At 39.9% G+C, this 17,310-nt stretch overlaps 1 protein-coding gene across 1 annotated transcript in view; it reads left to right on the top strand.

Moving 5' to 3' along the window:
* Positions 1-17,310, top strand: part of LOC133658889 (neuronal cell adhesion molecule-like) — a 48,169-nt gene that overhangs the window by 11,763 nt on the left and 19,096 nt on the right. The window contains exons 9-17 of the mRNA XM_062061391.1: positions 25-172; positions 2,148-2,272; positions 3,888-3,989; positions 7,443-7,643; positions 7,724-7,794; positions 9,352-9,577; positions 9,644-9,759; positions 9,820-10,024; positions 16,615-16,737. Of these exons, the coding sequence (XP_061917375.1) occupies positions 25-172; positions 2,148-2,272; positions 3,888-3,989; positions 7,443-7,643; positions 7,724-7,794; positions 9,352-9,577; positions 9,644-9,759; positions 9,820-10,024; positions 16,615-16,737 (1,317 nt within the window). The remainder of the gene's footprint in view (positions 1-24; positions 173-2,147; positions 2,273-3,887; positions 3,990-7,442; positions 7,644-7,723; positions 7,795-9,351; positions 9,578-9,643; positions 9,760-9,819; positions 10,025-16,614; positions 16,738-17,310) is intronic.

The raw sequence follows: 17,310 nt of genomic DNA, 5'->3' as shown, positions 1-17,310 counted from the left end.
ACTTTTTCGCGCTCTTGCCTTCAGAGCCCACGCGCATCCTGAAGCAGCCCGAGTACCGAGTGGTCCAGCGGGGCAGGTCCGTGGTGTTCGAGTGCAAAGTCAAGCACGACTCGTCACTCGTGCCCACGATGACTTGGCTGAAGGACCACAGCGAGCTGCCCGACGATGACAGGTCCGAGCTGACACAAATATTCATTTGTCATCAAGTTGTACATGTGCCAAACACACTTTGCTCGCCTCCTTCTGCCTACATTATTGTACGGACCATAGGGCGCAGCGCAGGCCCGGCCCTAACCAATCTGGCGCCCTAGGCAAGATTTTAGGTGGCGCCCCCCCCACATCGGCAGTGAAGTGTATATACTCACCAGAAACCGAATAGCTTTGTCTTTGACCTTTTTTTTTACTTAAAGAAAGCAAATTAACAATCAGAATAGTTAACAAGATAACAAAACATATGGATAAATAAATGAATACAAAAAATAAAAAATGAATATATGAAATACAATAATTTTTACATACATAAACACAAAATAAAACGTGTCAACAAGTTGCATAAAATAAATTAAAAATACAATATAAATAAGGCACTGCACAAAACAAGATATCAAACCAGTATGACTTTAACAACTATATTACAAAAAAAGGGGATCCTACAGAGTTCTCTATTTGTGCTTTTTAATATTGCATTAACTAGAATGACTTACAAATGACTGTACACCAGGCAGTACTGTAATTACCTAACGTTACATTATTATTTTCCATAACAATTTAGCCCCCTCCACAATATTAACCCGACGTTAAAACAGAACTAGCTATTTATTGATTAGCAATTGCCGAATCATGTAACATTAGCTTAATGCTAAAAAGACAGGTGAGGTTACTATCACATTCTGTAACAGACAAATAATTTCATGTAGGCTAACGTTACCTACCTGCTACCTCTGTCTTTTTCTCGTTTCTCCTCTTCTTTTCTCCCCTGGGCACCTGACAGTTTTGGCCGTTTTGACATCTTGTGTTGATTTTTTGATGTGGTGACGTCCAAAAAGAGTCATGATATGGGAAGGGAGGGGGCGCACCGTGCTGGGGGAGGGAGGGGGCGCACCGTGGGGGGGCATAATGTTGTAACAAATAATATTTCTATTAAATAGGCTTTACTTTGCATTTTAATTAACGTGGGATTATTTTATGTATTTAGAAATAATAGTACCAACTTTTTTTTTTTTTTTTTCCTCCAACATTTGTGGCACTAGCGTGGCGCCACCTGATGGACGGCGCCCTTAGCATTTGCCTATACGGCCTATACCACGGGCCGGCCCTGGCGCAGCGGGTTATAAGGCGCACTGACCATCAATGCTCTATTTTACATCTTTTTTCATATATAAAGCGCAGCGGATTATAAGGCGCATTAAAGGAGTTATATTATTATGATTATTTTCTAAATGTAAAAGACTTCCTTGTGGTCTACATAACATGTGATGGTGGTTCTTTTTTTTTTTTTTGCTTGAGTGTAAAATATGTGGATGGAGAGGGGGTGTGACGTTCATATCTTGTCAATATTCAATGTTTTATTCTCCATAGTTAATATTGTAAATCCCATATTCTTTATTTTCATGTACATTCTGGGTGTCTCATTCAGTAAAAAAATGTAAAATTCCATTTAGTTTTTTAAGGCAGTCTGTCATAAAGTATATCTATCTATCTATAGATAGAGAGATATACCGGCCCCCAGACACATTTGTTTCTCTAAATTTGGCCCCCCCGAGTCAAAATAATTGCCCAGGCCTGTTCTAAATCATTGCTGGCGCCCCCTATGGGTGTGGTCAAAATGCACTGGAGGACTGCTAGCATACATGCGAGCCTAAAAGTTGAATAGTTTTGAAACAAATAGTCCAAGATGTCCATCTTTTTCAACCTCACACCTTACACACGTGCTGGTGAGTCCTCAAAAGGTAAGCACCAAATGTTGTGGAAGTGAAAGTTACATTCTGTACAGTTGCTAAGTCAAACTGTTTGACTAATAGCGCCACCGTGTGGTGTATTTGTGACATGGTACAGGTGCATGTTTACTCACACTTTGGTGTGGGACTCATCGTGTGAGAAGGACTTCAACTGAACACGTTTTTTCCTTTGGTTTTGTTTGAAAGCAGATTCTTGGTGGACTCTGACAGCCTCACCATCAGCGACGTGACGGAGAGCGACGCCGGCGTGTACACGTGCATCATGAACACCACTCTGGACCAGGACTCCGCCAGCGCCGAGCTCACCGTCGTCGGTAAGCCCACACGCCATGTTGCGCCGAGTCACACGCCATTAGAGGCTCTCTGGCCTCTCAAGTCCTTCTCCCACACTGCAAAAAGTCAGCGTTCAAAAACAAGAAAAAATACAAAAATGAGGGGTATTTTATTTGAACTAAGCAAAATTATCTGCCAATAGAACAAGAACATTTGGCTCATCAAGACTTTCCAAAACAAGTCAAATTAGCTAACCTCAATGAACCCAAAAACACCTTAAAATAAATATATTCTCACTAATAACAAGTGCACTTTTCTTGGTAGAAAAAAAAAGGAGACCTTTTTGCTCAATATGTTGAAAAATATTCTTAAATGAAGTAAATGCTAGTGCCATTATCTTGACATAATGATATGCACTCGGCATTACATTTCTTGAAAGCAGCAAACTTATACTAAAAACTAATTTATTGTTGTTAACGGAAAGGCAACAAGGCAAGTGCTTGTTACTCTCGGGGTCTCCTAGCCGCTCAGGCAAATCATATTGTCTAAAAATGCATTTTTCCATGGATAACATGACATCATCGCGCCAAGTGCGTGCTCTTTCAGTCAATTAGTGCACATATATACAGCCCGGCCCCCGGACAAACATTTTTTTAATTGTAATTTTGAGGAATTTATCTGAATGTGCATGAACTATTTCTGTTCAAAATTGTTTTAAATGTTAAATATTTAAATATTAACTGTCAGTTTACTGTACTGTGCCAACTGTACTACTATATGAGTACATATTTTCTATTGTTTCATTGAAAATAAAACAGCAAAGTCCATTTGGCTGTCATCTGTTTTAATCATGAGACACAATTGTGGCAAAGTCATGATTTGTTTTTTCATGCTTGAAATAAGAAATGATGACTTTAAAAAAGTAGTTTTCTACTTGTGAGTGTTGATGACACAGCTTTGCAACACTTGATATTCTAGTTTCAAGTATGTTTTACTCAATATAGCTCATCAAATCTCAGCTGTAATATCTTACTGACATCATTTAGGAGCAAAACACTTAAAACAAGTAAAACACTCTAACATAAAATCTGCTTAGTGAGAAGAATGATCTTATCAGACAGAAAATAAGCAAATATCACCCTTATTTGACATATTTCATCTTACTTAGATGTCACTTTTTGCAGTGCATCAGTCTAGTCAGCGTTCATATTTCCCTATCGATGTTTTAATATGACTGACTCACAATTCAACTCCCAATTTCGCCCCTGCCCGCCAACCCCCGGCAGAGGTCACGCCCACGCCGTCTGTCGTCTACGGTAAAAAGAAACGTCGCCTCGTAAATGTTTTTACTTTGACTTTATCTGTGAAGTAAAGCATGTTGTATTTCCTAAGGTAAGCTATTCCAGTTCCATATGTTGTGTATGAAATGCCCTCCACGTGGAGCGTTGGCTCATTGCTCTTCATCTTCATGTTGGAGTCAGTTCAAGCATCAGGTGTCAGCATCAGCTCCTTCAAGTGCATGAGGCTCTGCATGGAGTCTGATAGGACAAAGTCTTGCTCAAGGACTCTTCATTGCCATGGTCTTGTTGCATGGGGTCCTTCCAGTCCATCACTGCGTCCATCTTGGTGTTGACCTCTGCACTCTGTCTCCATCAGAGCGACCCGAACCCCCGACTGACCTTGAGCTGACGGACCAGGAAAAGAGGAGCGTTCAACTCACATGGATTCCCGGGGACGAGCACAACAGTCCTATTCAAAGTAGGTGCTTGGTCCTTCATCCACCACAAAGTAGGTGCTTGGTACTTAATCCACCACAAAGTAGGTGCTTGGTACTTCATCCACCACAAAGTAGGTGCTTGGTACTTCATCCACCACAAAGTAGGTGCTTGGTCCTTCATCCACCACAGAGTAGGTGCTTGGTACTTCATCCACCACAAAGTAGGTGCTTGGTCCTTCATCCACCACAGAGTAGGTGCTTGGTACTTCATCCACCACAAAGTAGGTGCTTGGTCCTTCATCCACCACAGAGTAGGTGCTTGGTACTTCATCCACCACAAAGTAGGTGCTTGGTCCTTCATCCACCACAAAGTAGGTGCTTGGTTCTTCATCCACCACAGAGTAGGTGCTTGGTTCTTCATCCACCACAGAGTAGGTGCTTGGTTCTTCATCCACCACAAGAACACTGAAGAATATTTCTCAACTTAGAATGTTCTGAACTAAGCTGCTGAATGTAGTGTTGGTATTGAAGGTCACACTTCTTGTTCTTTGGACCTCAACTTATTTCAGGCTCAAAGAACCCTGGAAGGGCCAAAAAAATCAGCACAGTTCCCGACATGAGAGTCTCTAACTGACCTTACTGTAAGAGAAGAACTACGAGCGGGCAGCTTGGCTTCTCTAAAAGTCAATCTGCTGTTTGCAGCCAACTACTGCCATCGATGGCAGTAGTTCAACTACTGCCATCGATGGCTTCAACTACTGCCATCAATGGCTTCAACTACTGCCATCAATGGCTTCAACTACTGCCATCAATGGCTTCAACTACTGCCATCAATGGCTTCAACTACTGCCATCACTGGCTTCAACTACTGCCATCGATCTTTTCAACTACTGCCATCAATGGCTTCAACTACTGCCATCAATGGCTTCAAGACATGATTGATCACCAATTAGTTCCACACAATTAATCAAACTTGTAAGAATCAATAGTTATGCACAGGAGGCTCACTGGGCCACACCTGTTGTATTATAGTCAAGGCCATTTATTTCCTTTTTTTTTTAAAGGAGTACCACATTTTCCGGACTATAAAGCGCACCAGTACATAAGCCACGCCCACTCAATTTGAGAAGAAATTTATATTTTTTTTACTATTACTTTTTTATTGTTGCACTGTAAATATTGGTTTGTACTTTAAGATTTATTGAAATGAAAAGTGTGTAACAAGTGAAATCTATTCAAACACTGTGTCTCTTCTGGCGGGCATTGTGTTTGTCCTATTCTTTTCAGTGCCACTTGAACGCACCATAAAAACACCTCTTTTCCTCTGAGGAAAGATGGATGATCATTGTCAGGTTCAAACCCCGATGACATCTATTAAACAGACAAGAAGCAAGGAATTAAACGGTGACAGGATTCAATTTAGCTCATGGGGAGAGACGTCTGGGCTGTACTCTTGTACAGTCTTCCACCACGCTCTGACAAAAGGATTGCACGCCTCCTCTTTTATTTGGACTTTCCCTGATTACATGGCAACAGCTGTTTCTAAGGGGAGAGGGGGTCGGAAACAGCTGTTGCCCTCGGTCACAAAACAGTTAAAAAAAAAGGATACCTGGAGCTTGCGTCAGGTCCTGATTCCTCTCCGCTTTGTAGATCTCGGGTCAAGACAAGATCTTCCTGTGGATCACAATAGATCAAAGAAACCGACACCTTCATGTCACTTCCCATCGTACACAGTGGAGTTTTACAAGCCTTTTGCTTGGTAAGATCAAAGACAGCTTTTGTCCTCTCGCCAGGAACTCATGGAAACACAGTTTTGTGATAACTTAGATACAATTCTTCTGACAATCCTAACACATCTTGTAGCTTCAATGTGCACAACTAAAGAATGCAAACAGTAATAGAGCGTTTATAGAAGTTGGGATTGTTTTAACGTGTGTCTCTTTTGTTTTCATGTTAGCATTTCAGCTAGAGAGCTGGCAGCAGTCAGTCCGCCACGGCACCTGACTTTGTAGAAGTGCACTTGTCGGTTTTTACATCATTATCATTTAAAACATCATAATTAGCGTCTATTGATACATGCCTGCAATTCAGTCTTGATTACCGGTGAAAAATCGGTGTCTTAGTAGCCGTAGATCCCCACCATGATTGACCTCTCCTGCATGCTACTCTGATTGGATGGATGGCAAACTTGTCCCGCCCACATGAAGACGAAATAAAATTTGATTGGATTTTGTCAAATAATTTTGTCTCGTTTTTATTCGTCGACTAAATTGTCAAGTAATTGAAACGATGGAGCAAGGGTGAAGTGGACACCCAAGAGACTGGGATCGAACCTGGAACCCTCAAGTTGCTGGTACGCTCTACCAACCACACCACGCTGATGTGGCGATAATGCCGGCTAACAATGGTAAAATACCTTATTTTTCGGACTATAAGACGCACTTAAAATCCTTAAATTTTCTCAAAACTTTACAGTGCCTTATAACCCGGTGTGCCTAATGTACGGAATCATTTTGGTTGTGCTTACCGACCTCGAAGCTATTTTATTTGGTGCATGGTGTAATGATAAGTGTGACCAGTAGATGGCAGTCACATACAAGAGATACGTGTGTAGACTGCAATATGATGGAGCAAGTGTGAGGTAGACACCCAAGAGACTGGGATCGAACCTGGAACTCTCAAGTTGCTGGTACTCTACCCACCACACCACGCTGACGCGGAACGACGACGATAATGCCAGCTAACAATGGTAAAATACCGTGTTTTTCGGACTATAAGGCGCACTTAAAATCCTTTCATTTTTTCAAAACTTTCGTCAACATGCATTTGTTTCGACTCGTTATCGTCCTATTTTAGTCAATAGGTTGTTGACGAAAACTAAGACGAACGTTTTTAGTCAACAAAATGAACACTAGTGTCCATTTAAACTGGTGTCCATTTAAACTGGTGTCCATTTAAACATGATTTGTCTTGGGTAAGACTATTAAGAACAGATTTTCATTGGATTTTCATTTACATGACCGAGATGTTGAAGTATGATGATAATCTCTCGTCGTCTCTTATTTACCAACACAAAATAGCGCTACAGATGAAGGTCTCAACAAATGTGTTGGAACATAAATGAATGTTCAAGATGGACAAACACTTTTCAGGTAAAACATGCATGGAGAATATCTGCAAGCAGGAAGTGCATAATAAGGATGCATCTGTAATTATTAGCATTATCAGTTGTAATGGCTTACAACAGTACAGTCCTTTGACAATGAGCTCTGAGTATGTTATTTTACTGGCATCTCACATCTAAAACAGCAATCTTTTCCAATATTGTTGAAATCATGTGCTTTTTGTTTTTTTTACAATGAAGACGCTAAAAACAAATTCATAAAGTCCCAAGTTGATTGAATGTTAGTGAAAAGAAATAATCCAGCAACTGCAAACTCAGGCATTTTAGGCTGTAAAATCCTGGAGGGACTAATTAGTATCTTTCTACCCAGAGTTTGTGATCCAGTACGAGGACACGCTCCACCACCACAGAGGTCACTGGCACAATCTGACCGAGGTGCCAGGAACCAAGACCACGGCGCACCTGAAGCTGTCCCCTTATGTCCACTACACCTTCAGAGTCTTAGCACTCAATTCCATGGGTGTCAGCCGGCCCAGTTTCCCTTCCAAGATGTATAAGACGGAGGCTGCAGGTAGAAAAGCTTGTTGGAGGTGGTGACAGATGACACGTGCCTGCAGGGAACTGTGGTGTGATGTGTTTTACCCTTTCAAGCTCCAGATGACAATCCCACAGATGTGCATGGATTCGGAACAGAACACGACAATCTAGTGATCTCATGGAAGGTACGTTTATATACTCCTTTTACAGAAGCAGTGAAGTTGTCACGTTGTGTAAATGGTAAATAAAAAGAATACAACAAATCCTTTTCAACTTATATTCAATTGAATAGACTGCAAAGACAAGATATTTCATGTTCACACTGAGAAACTTTGTTCTTTTTTGTTGCAAATAATCATGAACTTAGAATTGAATGGCAGCAACACATTGCAAAAAAGGCATGTTCACCACTGTGTTACATGGCCTTTCCTTTTAACAACACTCAGTAAAGGTTTGGGAACTGAGGAGACACATTTTTGAAGTGGAATTCTTTCCCATTCTTGCTTGATGTACAGCTTAAGTTGTTCAACAGTCCGGGGGTCTCCCTTATCATATTTTAGCCTTCACACATTTTCAATGTCTGGACTACACTCTTTTACTATGAATGATGGCATCGTTTTGCTGAAATATGCAGGGGCGTCCATGATAACGTTGCTTGGATGGCAACATATGTTGCTCCAAAAGCTGTATGTACCTTTCAGCATTAATGGTGCCTTCACAGATGTGTAAGTTACCCATGTCTTGGCCACTAATACACCCCCATACCATCACACATGCTGCCTTTTACACTTTGCGCCTAGAACAATCCGGATGGTTCTTTTCCTCTTTGGTCCGGAGGACACGACGTTCACAGTTTCCAAAAACAATGTGATATGTGGACTCGTCAGACCACAGAACACTTTTCCACTTTGTATCAGTCCATCTTAGATGAGCTCAGGCCCAGCGAAGCCGACGGCATTTCTGGGTGTTGTTGATAAATGGCTTTCACTTTGCATTGGAGAGTTTTAACTTGCACTTACAGATGTAGCGACCAACTGTAGTTACTGACAGTGGGTTTCTGAAGTGTTCCTGAGCCCATGTGGTGATATCCTTTACACACTGATGTCGCTTTTTGATGCATTACCGCCTGAGTGATCCAAGGTGTGTAATATCATGGCTTACGTGCAGTGATTTCTCCAGATTCTCTGAACCTTTTGATGATATTACGGAGCGTAGATGGTGAAATCCCTAAATTCCTTGCAATAGCTGCTTGAGAAATGTTGTTCTTAAACTGTTCAACAATTTGCTCAGGCATTTGTTGACAAAGTGGTGACCCTCGCCCCATCCTTGTTTGTGAATGACTGAGCATTTCATGGAAGCTACTTTTACACCCAATCATGGCACCCACCTGTTCCCAATTAGCCTGTTCACCTGTGGGATGTTCCAAATAAGTTTGATGAACATTCCTCAACTTTCTCACTCTTTTTTGCCATTTGTGCCAGCTTTTTTGAAACATGTTGCAAGCATCAAATTTCAAATGAGCTAATATTTGCAAAAAATAACAAAGTTTACCAGTTTGAACGTTAAATATGTTGTCTTTGCAGTCTATTCAATTGAATATAAGTTGAAAAGGATTTGCAAATCATTGTATTCTCTTTTTATTTACATTTACACAACATGACAACTTCACCGCTTTTGGGGTTTGTATACAAAAGTTTATTTTTGGAGCGTTTTGGTGAGACATTGTAAACTATCTTGTCCAGCCGCTGTCAGGCCTGCAGGCCAATGGGCCAGGACTGCACTACCGGGTGATGTGGAGACAAAAGGTGATGGACAGCGACTGGACCGCAGTGACCGTAGCAAACAACTCCAAGTTTGTGGTATCTACAACACCCACCTTTGCTCCCTACGAGATCAAAGTTCAAGCTGAGAATGACTACGGAGCAGCGCCTGAGCCTGCCATTGCTCACGGCTACTCCGGAGAGGATCGTAAGTCCAGCTCGGGAGGTTTGTTTGTGAGTTGACTTACCCTCCTGCTCTCTTCTCCTGGCACAGTGCCGGTTGCTGCTCCAGAGTCTGTGCAGGCCTATGTGTTGAACAGCTCCTTGGCGGAGGTCCACTGGGAGCCCGTGCCTCACAAACTGATACGTGGATACCTCAAAGGCTATAAGGTAAAGCACCATCGCCCTGGGCGGCACCGACACCCACGACTAACGGGTCCACCTGCACAGGTGTACTACTGGAGGGATGGCAGCCTCCACAAACATCACCCCCATCACGCGGAGAAGCAGATCCTGACGTTCAGCGGGAACCACAGCCATGGGAAGTTGCCTGGCCTGCACCCTTTTAGCCTTTACTCCTTTAACGTCAGGGTCTTTAACGGCAAAGGGGAGGGTCCCCCGAGTGCCACCCAGCAGTTTGAGACCCCAGAAGGAGGTAAGACACGGAAATGTGTGCTTGTATGTTTGGAAGCACCACATCGGGGCCTCCTTTCCAATAGAGCATCACTTGTGCATGGACCACTTAACTCAAATATTAACCCTGAGTTGGAAAAGAGACATGAAGTCTGTCAGGTTCAAACACCGATGACATCTATTAAACAAGACAAGAGGCAAAGAATTCAACAGAGACAGAATTCAATTTGGACTCAATTGAGGAGACACGCCTGGACACACTGTACTCTTGCACAGTATCTCAGCACGCTCTGCCAAAAGATTGCAGGCCTCCTTCTTTTATTTTGGACCCTCCCCGACCACATGGCCACCTTTGTTTCCAAAGGACAAAGGTCGCAAAAAGTTCACAGAAAAGGTCGGAAACAATTCACAGGAAAGGTCAGCTCAAAAAGAGTTTGTAAAATAGTTCAAAAAGAGTTTGTAAAATAGTTCAAAAAGAGTTCGTAAAATAGTTCAAAAAGAGGTCCATAAAATAGTTCAAAAAGAGTTCGTCTGGAAATTGGGCAGATCCTGTCCTCTCTCCGCTTTGAAGTCCTTGGGCCAGAACAACATCCTTCTGTTGATTACCATACATGAGAGAAAACAGAAAAGCCTTCATGTGGCTCTCCCCTTACACGGTGGAGTTTTACCAGCATTCTTCTTGGTAGGTTTCAAAGACGGCTTTTGTCTTCTTACTTGACAGAACTCAATGTAACACAAAGTTGTTTGTGATCATTTCAAAACAATTATTCTAAGAAAGTCAAAGGTGTTTTTGTCAATACGTGATTATGAATAACATTTGTACAAATGAAGGCTGTGCCCCTCATTAATGCATCTTGTCTGTGGCGCTAAATGAGGGCCTCAAGTTTTGTACTCGGGAAAAAAATCACTCTTAAAACTGAAAAATCAAGTTTTGATGTTGAATTTTGGATTCAAAAAAATGATATTCCAAAAAAGAAACGAGTGTGCGCATTGAATATAATAATGATTCACTCCTCTAATGATTTTTAATGAATTTATTATTTTCGCTCTTCTCTTTCATATTGTTTGATGTATGGAACCTTATTTAGTTTCAGAGTCAAACCCTCAGTGGCAGATATTTCTTTTTCGAGTTAAAATCCTTTTTATTTTCAGATTCAGACTTATGGCCCAGTTTTTAGGTTTGTCGCGTGCCGTCTACTGAGAGGGGGCGTGGCATCACGACAAGAAGAATATGCACGTTGCCTTCAGGGAACATAGGAAATAAAACAATTCAACTCCACACTTTATGTAGGCTCGATCACGACTCATGGACTGGTAGAAAGCCTGCAGTTGTTGCATGTTCAGATTGTTTTGTTCCCTTGTTCTTTGCCGGGCGTTCACATTTTGCTTTATCTCGCCGTCCCTCAACGCACCATAGTTGTGTACTATCAGTCCATCAAATGTTCCATTATTAGTGTCTGCATGAATGTCTCCCAGCGCTTCTACTTGTAAACGGCTGGACTAAAAAGGATGAAAATGAGTGAAAACAAGCAGTGTTGTGTTGCCCGGCCTGTTATTTGTCACATTGCGGCGATGTTGTTAAACACACAAAGTTATACAACATAAATGAGACAGAGTTCAAACACAGTTCACTGTAACTTTAGCTTGTTTAGTGGAATCTGCACATCCTTAGTGGACTGCACACGTGTTTAAATGTCAAACATTCACACGTGTTTAAATGTCAAACATGCACACGTGTTTAAATGTCAAACATTCACACGTGTTTAAATGTCAAACATTCACACGTGTTTAAATGTCAAACATTCACACGTGTTTAAATGTCAAACATTCACACGTGTTTAAATGTCAAACCAAACATTCACACGTGTTTAAATGTCAAACATTCACACGTGTTTAAATGTCAAACATTCACACGTGTTTAACTGTCAAACATGCACACGTGTTTAAATGTCAAACATGCACACGTGTTTAAATGTCAAACATTCACACGTGTTTAAATGTCAAACATTCACACGTGTTTAAATGTCAAACATGCACACGTGTTTAAATGTCAAACATTCACACGTGTTTAAATGTCAAACATTCACACGTGTTTAAATGTCAAACATTCACACGTGTTTAAATGTCAAACATGCACACGTGTTTAAATGTCAAACATTCACACGTGTTTAAATGTCAAACATTCACACGTGTTTAAATGTCAAACATTCACACGTGTTTAAATGTCAAACATGCACACGTGTTTAAATGTCAAACATTTACACGTGTTTAAATGTCAAACATTCACACGTGTTTAAATGTCAAACATTCACACGTGTTTAAATGTCAAACATGCACACGTGTTTAAATGTCAAACATGCACACGTGTTTAAATGTCAAACATTCACACGTGTTTAAATGTCAAACATTCACACGTGTTTAAATGTCAAACATTCACACGTGTTTAAATGTCAAACATGCACACGTGTTTAAATGTCAAACATTTACACGTGTTTAAATGTCAAACATTCACACGTGTTTAAATGTCAAACATTCACACGTGTTTAAATGTCAAACATGCACACGAGTTTAAATGTCAAACATGCACACGTGTTTAAATGTCAAACATTCACACGTGTTTAAATGTCAAACATTCACACGTGTTTAAATGTCAAACATGCACACGTGTTTAAATGTCAAACATTCACACGTGTTTAAATGTCAAACATTCACACGTGTTTAAATGTCAAACATGCACACGTGTTTAAATGTCAAACATTCACACGTGTTTAAATGTCAAACATTCACACGTGTTTAAATGTCAAACATTCACACGTGTTTAAATGTCAAACATTCACACGTCTTTAAATGTCAAACATTCACACGTGTTTAAATGTCAAACATTCACACGTCTTTAAATGTCAAACATTCACACGTGTTTAAATGTCAAACATTCACACGTGTTTAAATGTCAAACATTCACACGTGTTTAAATGTCAAACATTCACACGTGTTTAAATGTCAAACATTCACACGTGTTTAAATGTCAAACATTCACACGTGTTTAAATGTCAAACATTCACACGTGTTTAAATGTCAAACATGCACACGTGTTTAAATGTCAAACATTTACACATGTTTAAATGTCAAACATTCACACGTGTTTAAATGTCAAACATTCACACGTGTTTAAATGTCAAACATGCACACGTGTTTAAATGTCAAACATTTACACGTGTTTAAATGTCAAACATTCACACGTGTTTAAATGTCAAACATTCACACGTGTTTAAATGTCAAACATGCACACGTGTTTAAATGTCAAACATGCACACGTGTTTAAATGTCAAACATTCACACGTGTTTAAATGTCAAACATTCACACGTGTTTAAATGTCAAACATGCACACGTGTTTAAATGTCAAACATGCACACGTGTTTAAATGTCAAACATTCACACGTGTTTAAATGTCAAACATGCACACGTGTTTAAATGTCAAACATTCACACGTGTTTAAATGTCAAACATGCACACGTGTTTAAATGTCAAACATTCACACGTGTTTAAATGTCAAACATTCACACGTGTTTAACTGTCAAACATGCACACGTGTTTAAATGTCAAACATTCACACGTGTTTAAATGTCAAACATTCACACGTGTTTAAATGTCAAACATGCACACGTGTTTAAATGTCAAACATTCACACGTGTTTAAATGTCAAACATTCACACGTGTTTAAATGTCAAACATTCACACGTGTTTAAATGTCAAACATTCACACGTGTTTAAATGTCAAACATGCACACGTGTTTAAATGTCAAACATTCACACGTGTTTAAATGTCAAACATTCACACGTGTTTAAATGTCAAACATGCACACGTGTTTAAATGTCAAACATTCACACGTGTTTAAATGTCAAACATGCACACGTGTTTAAATGTCAAACATTTACACGTGTTTAAATGTCAAACATTCACACGTGTTTAAATGTCAAACATTCACACGTGTTTAAATGTCAAACATTCACACGTGTTTAAATGTCAAACATTCACACGTGTTTAAATGTCAAACATGCACACGTGTTTAAATGTCAAACATTCACACGTGTTTAAATGTCAAACATTCACACGTGTTTAAATGTCAAGCATTCACACGTGTTTAAATGTCAAACATTCACACGTGTTTAAATGTCAAACATTCACACGTGTTTAAATGTCAAACATTCACACGTGTTTAAATGTCAAACATTCACACGTGTTTAAATGTCAAACATTCACACGTGTTTAAATGTCAAACATGCACACGTGTTTAAATGTCAAACATTCACACGTGTTTAAATGTCAAACATTCACACGTGTTTAAATGTCAAGCATTCACACGTGTTTAAATGTCAAACATTCACACGTGTTTAAATGTCAAACATGCACACGTGTTTAAATGTCAAACATGCACACGTGTTTAAATGTCAAACATGCACACGTGTTCAAATGTCAAACATTCACATGTGTTTAAATGTCAAACATTCACACGTGTTTAAATGTCAAACATGCACACGTGTTTAAATGTCAAACATGCACACGTGTTTAAATGTCAAACATTCACACGTGTTTAAATGTCAAACATTCACACGTGTTTAAATGTCAAACATGCACACGTGTTTAAATGTCAAACATTCACACGTGTTTAAATGTCAAACATTCACACGTGTTTAAATGTCAAACATGCACACGTGTTTAAATGTCAAACATTCACACGTGTTTAAATGTCAAACATTCACACGTGTTTAAATGTCAAACATGCACACGTGTTTAAATGTCAAACATTCACACATGTTTAAATGTCAAACATTCACACGTGTTTAAATGTCAAACATTCACACGTGTTTAAATGTCAAACATGCACACGTGTTTAAATGTCAAACATTCACACGTGTTTAAATGTCAAACATTCACACGTGTTTAAATGTCAAACATTCACACGTGTTTAAATGTCAAACATTCGCACGTGTTTAAATGTCAAACATTCACACATGTTTAAATGTCAAACCAAACATTCACACGTGTTTAAATGTCAAACATTCACACGTGTTTAAATGTCAAACATTCACACGTGTTTAACTGTCAAACATGCACACGTGTTTAAATGTCAAACATTCACACGTGTTTAAATGTCAAACATTCACACGTGTTTAAATGTCAAACATTCACACGTGTTTAAATGTCAAACATTCACACGTGTTTAAATGTCAAACATGCACACGTGTTTAAATGTCAAACATTCACACGTGTTTAAATGTCAAACATTTACACGTGTTTAAATGTCAAACATTCACACGTGTTTAAATGTCAAACATTCACACGTGTTTAAATGTCAAACATGCACACGTGTTTAAATGTCAAACATGCACACGTGTTTAAATGTCAAACATTCACACGTGTTTAAATGTCAAACATTCACACGTGTTTAAATGTCAAACATTGTTATCACCAAGCAAAATGTCTTTGCACAGGCCAGACTTCAACTGTCAACAGACTGACCATTTGTGTCATGGTTAGACATGGTTAGACATGGTTAGACACGGTTAGACATGGTTAGACATGTTTAGACATGGTTAGACATGGTTAGACATGGTTAGACATGTTTAGACATATTTAGACATGGTTAGACATGGTTAGACATGGTTAGACATGTTTAGACATGGTTAGACACGGTTAGACATGTTTAGACATGGTTAGACACGGTTAGACATGGTTAGAAATGTTTAGACATGGTTAGACACGGTTAGACATGGTTAGACACGGTTAGACATGGTTAGACATGTTTAGACATGGTTAGACATGGTTATACACGGTTAGACATGGTTAGACATGTTTAGACATGTTTAGACATGGTTAGACACGGTTAGACATGGTTAGACATGTTTAGACATGGTTAGACACGGTTAGACATGTTTAGACACGGTTAGACATGGTTAGAAATGTTTAGACATGGTTAGACATGGTTAGACACGGTTAGACATGGTTAGACATGTTTAGACATGGTTAGACACGGTTAGACATGGTTAGACATGTTTAGACATGGTTAGACACGGTTAGACATGTTTAGACATGGTTAGACACGGTTAGACATGGTTAGACATGTTTAGACATGGTTAGACATGGTTAGACATGTTTAGACATGGTTAGACACGGTTAGACATGTTTAGACATGGTTAGACACGGTTAGACATGGTTAGAAATGTTTAGACATGGTTAGACACGGTTAGACATGGTTAGACACGGTTAGACATGTTTAGACATGGTTAGACATGGTTAGACATGGTTAGACATGTTTAGACATGGTTAGACATGGTTAGACACGGTTAGACATGGTTAGACATGGTTAGACATGTTTAGACATGGTTAGACACGGTTAGACATGTTTAGACATGGTTAGACACGGTTAGACATGGTTAGACATGTTTAGACATGGTTAGACAAGTTTGCTAGCATGTGCAACACACAGTTTTGCTGCTAAGTTAACGTTATGATATAAACATCATTATTAGTCTTGTAAATGTTTATGTTCAACTGTGCAGCTGAAGTCTTCCAGAGTTGGTTGCAGTAACGTCCACTTTCACCCCCACAGTGCCTGGGATACCTTCCTCCCTGACGGTCACCAACACCAACTTGGATTCTCTGAGCCTGGAGTGGCAGCCGCCTCATGAGCTCAATGGAGTCCTGACGGGCTACACTCTCAAATACCAGCCAGGTGAGGAACACTTTCTTTCCAACATCTCCCTTCATGTAGTCTCTAGTCTCATGCCTTAATGTCACAAAAGTTCCTGTAGTTGAGAATGCATGAGATGCCAACCTACCCCATTTCCCGGGAAGCCCAGAAGATGGCGCCATTCCAGAGTGTGACTTAGACCATGTCTACACCTCACCTTAAAATCCTACATTTTTTGGCCTCATCGCTGTTCAGTGTCTCATCCGAGCAGTCTTCATCAGTTCCTAGGGCCCTATTCTCCCATGTGCTTACCCTATTTTTCGGACTTTAAAATGTCCTCAAAAATCGACAATGCGCCTTATAAAACGGAATAGTTTTGGTTGTGCTTACTGACCTGGAAGCTATGTTATTTGGTACATGGTGTAATGATAAGTGTGACCAGTAGATGGCAATCACACATAAGAGATATGTGTAGACGCCATCAAACAGCACCAAAACTTTAAAAGTTCCATTGATAATATAGAACATTACACACGGCACTCAAAAATCTGTCAAAATGTTTTAGTACGACTTTGGTGAGCTATGAAGCTGCACCGCTTGACGGATTGTCGGAGC

Source organism: Entelurus aequoreus, linkage group LG10, assembly GCF_033978785.1.
Source record: "Entelurus aequoreus isolate RoL-2023_Sb linkage group LG10, RoL_Eaeq_v1.1, whole genome shotgun sequence".
NCBI lineage: Eukaryota > Metazoa > Chordata > Actinopteri > Syngnathiformes > Syngnathidae > Entelurus > Entelurus aequoreus.
The sequence above is the reverse complement of the archived record's forward strand: the minus strand, read 5'-3'. Positions and strand labels throughout refer to the sequence as shown.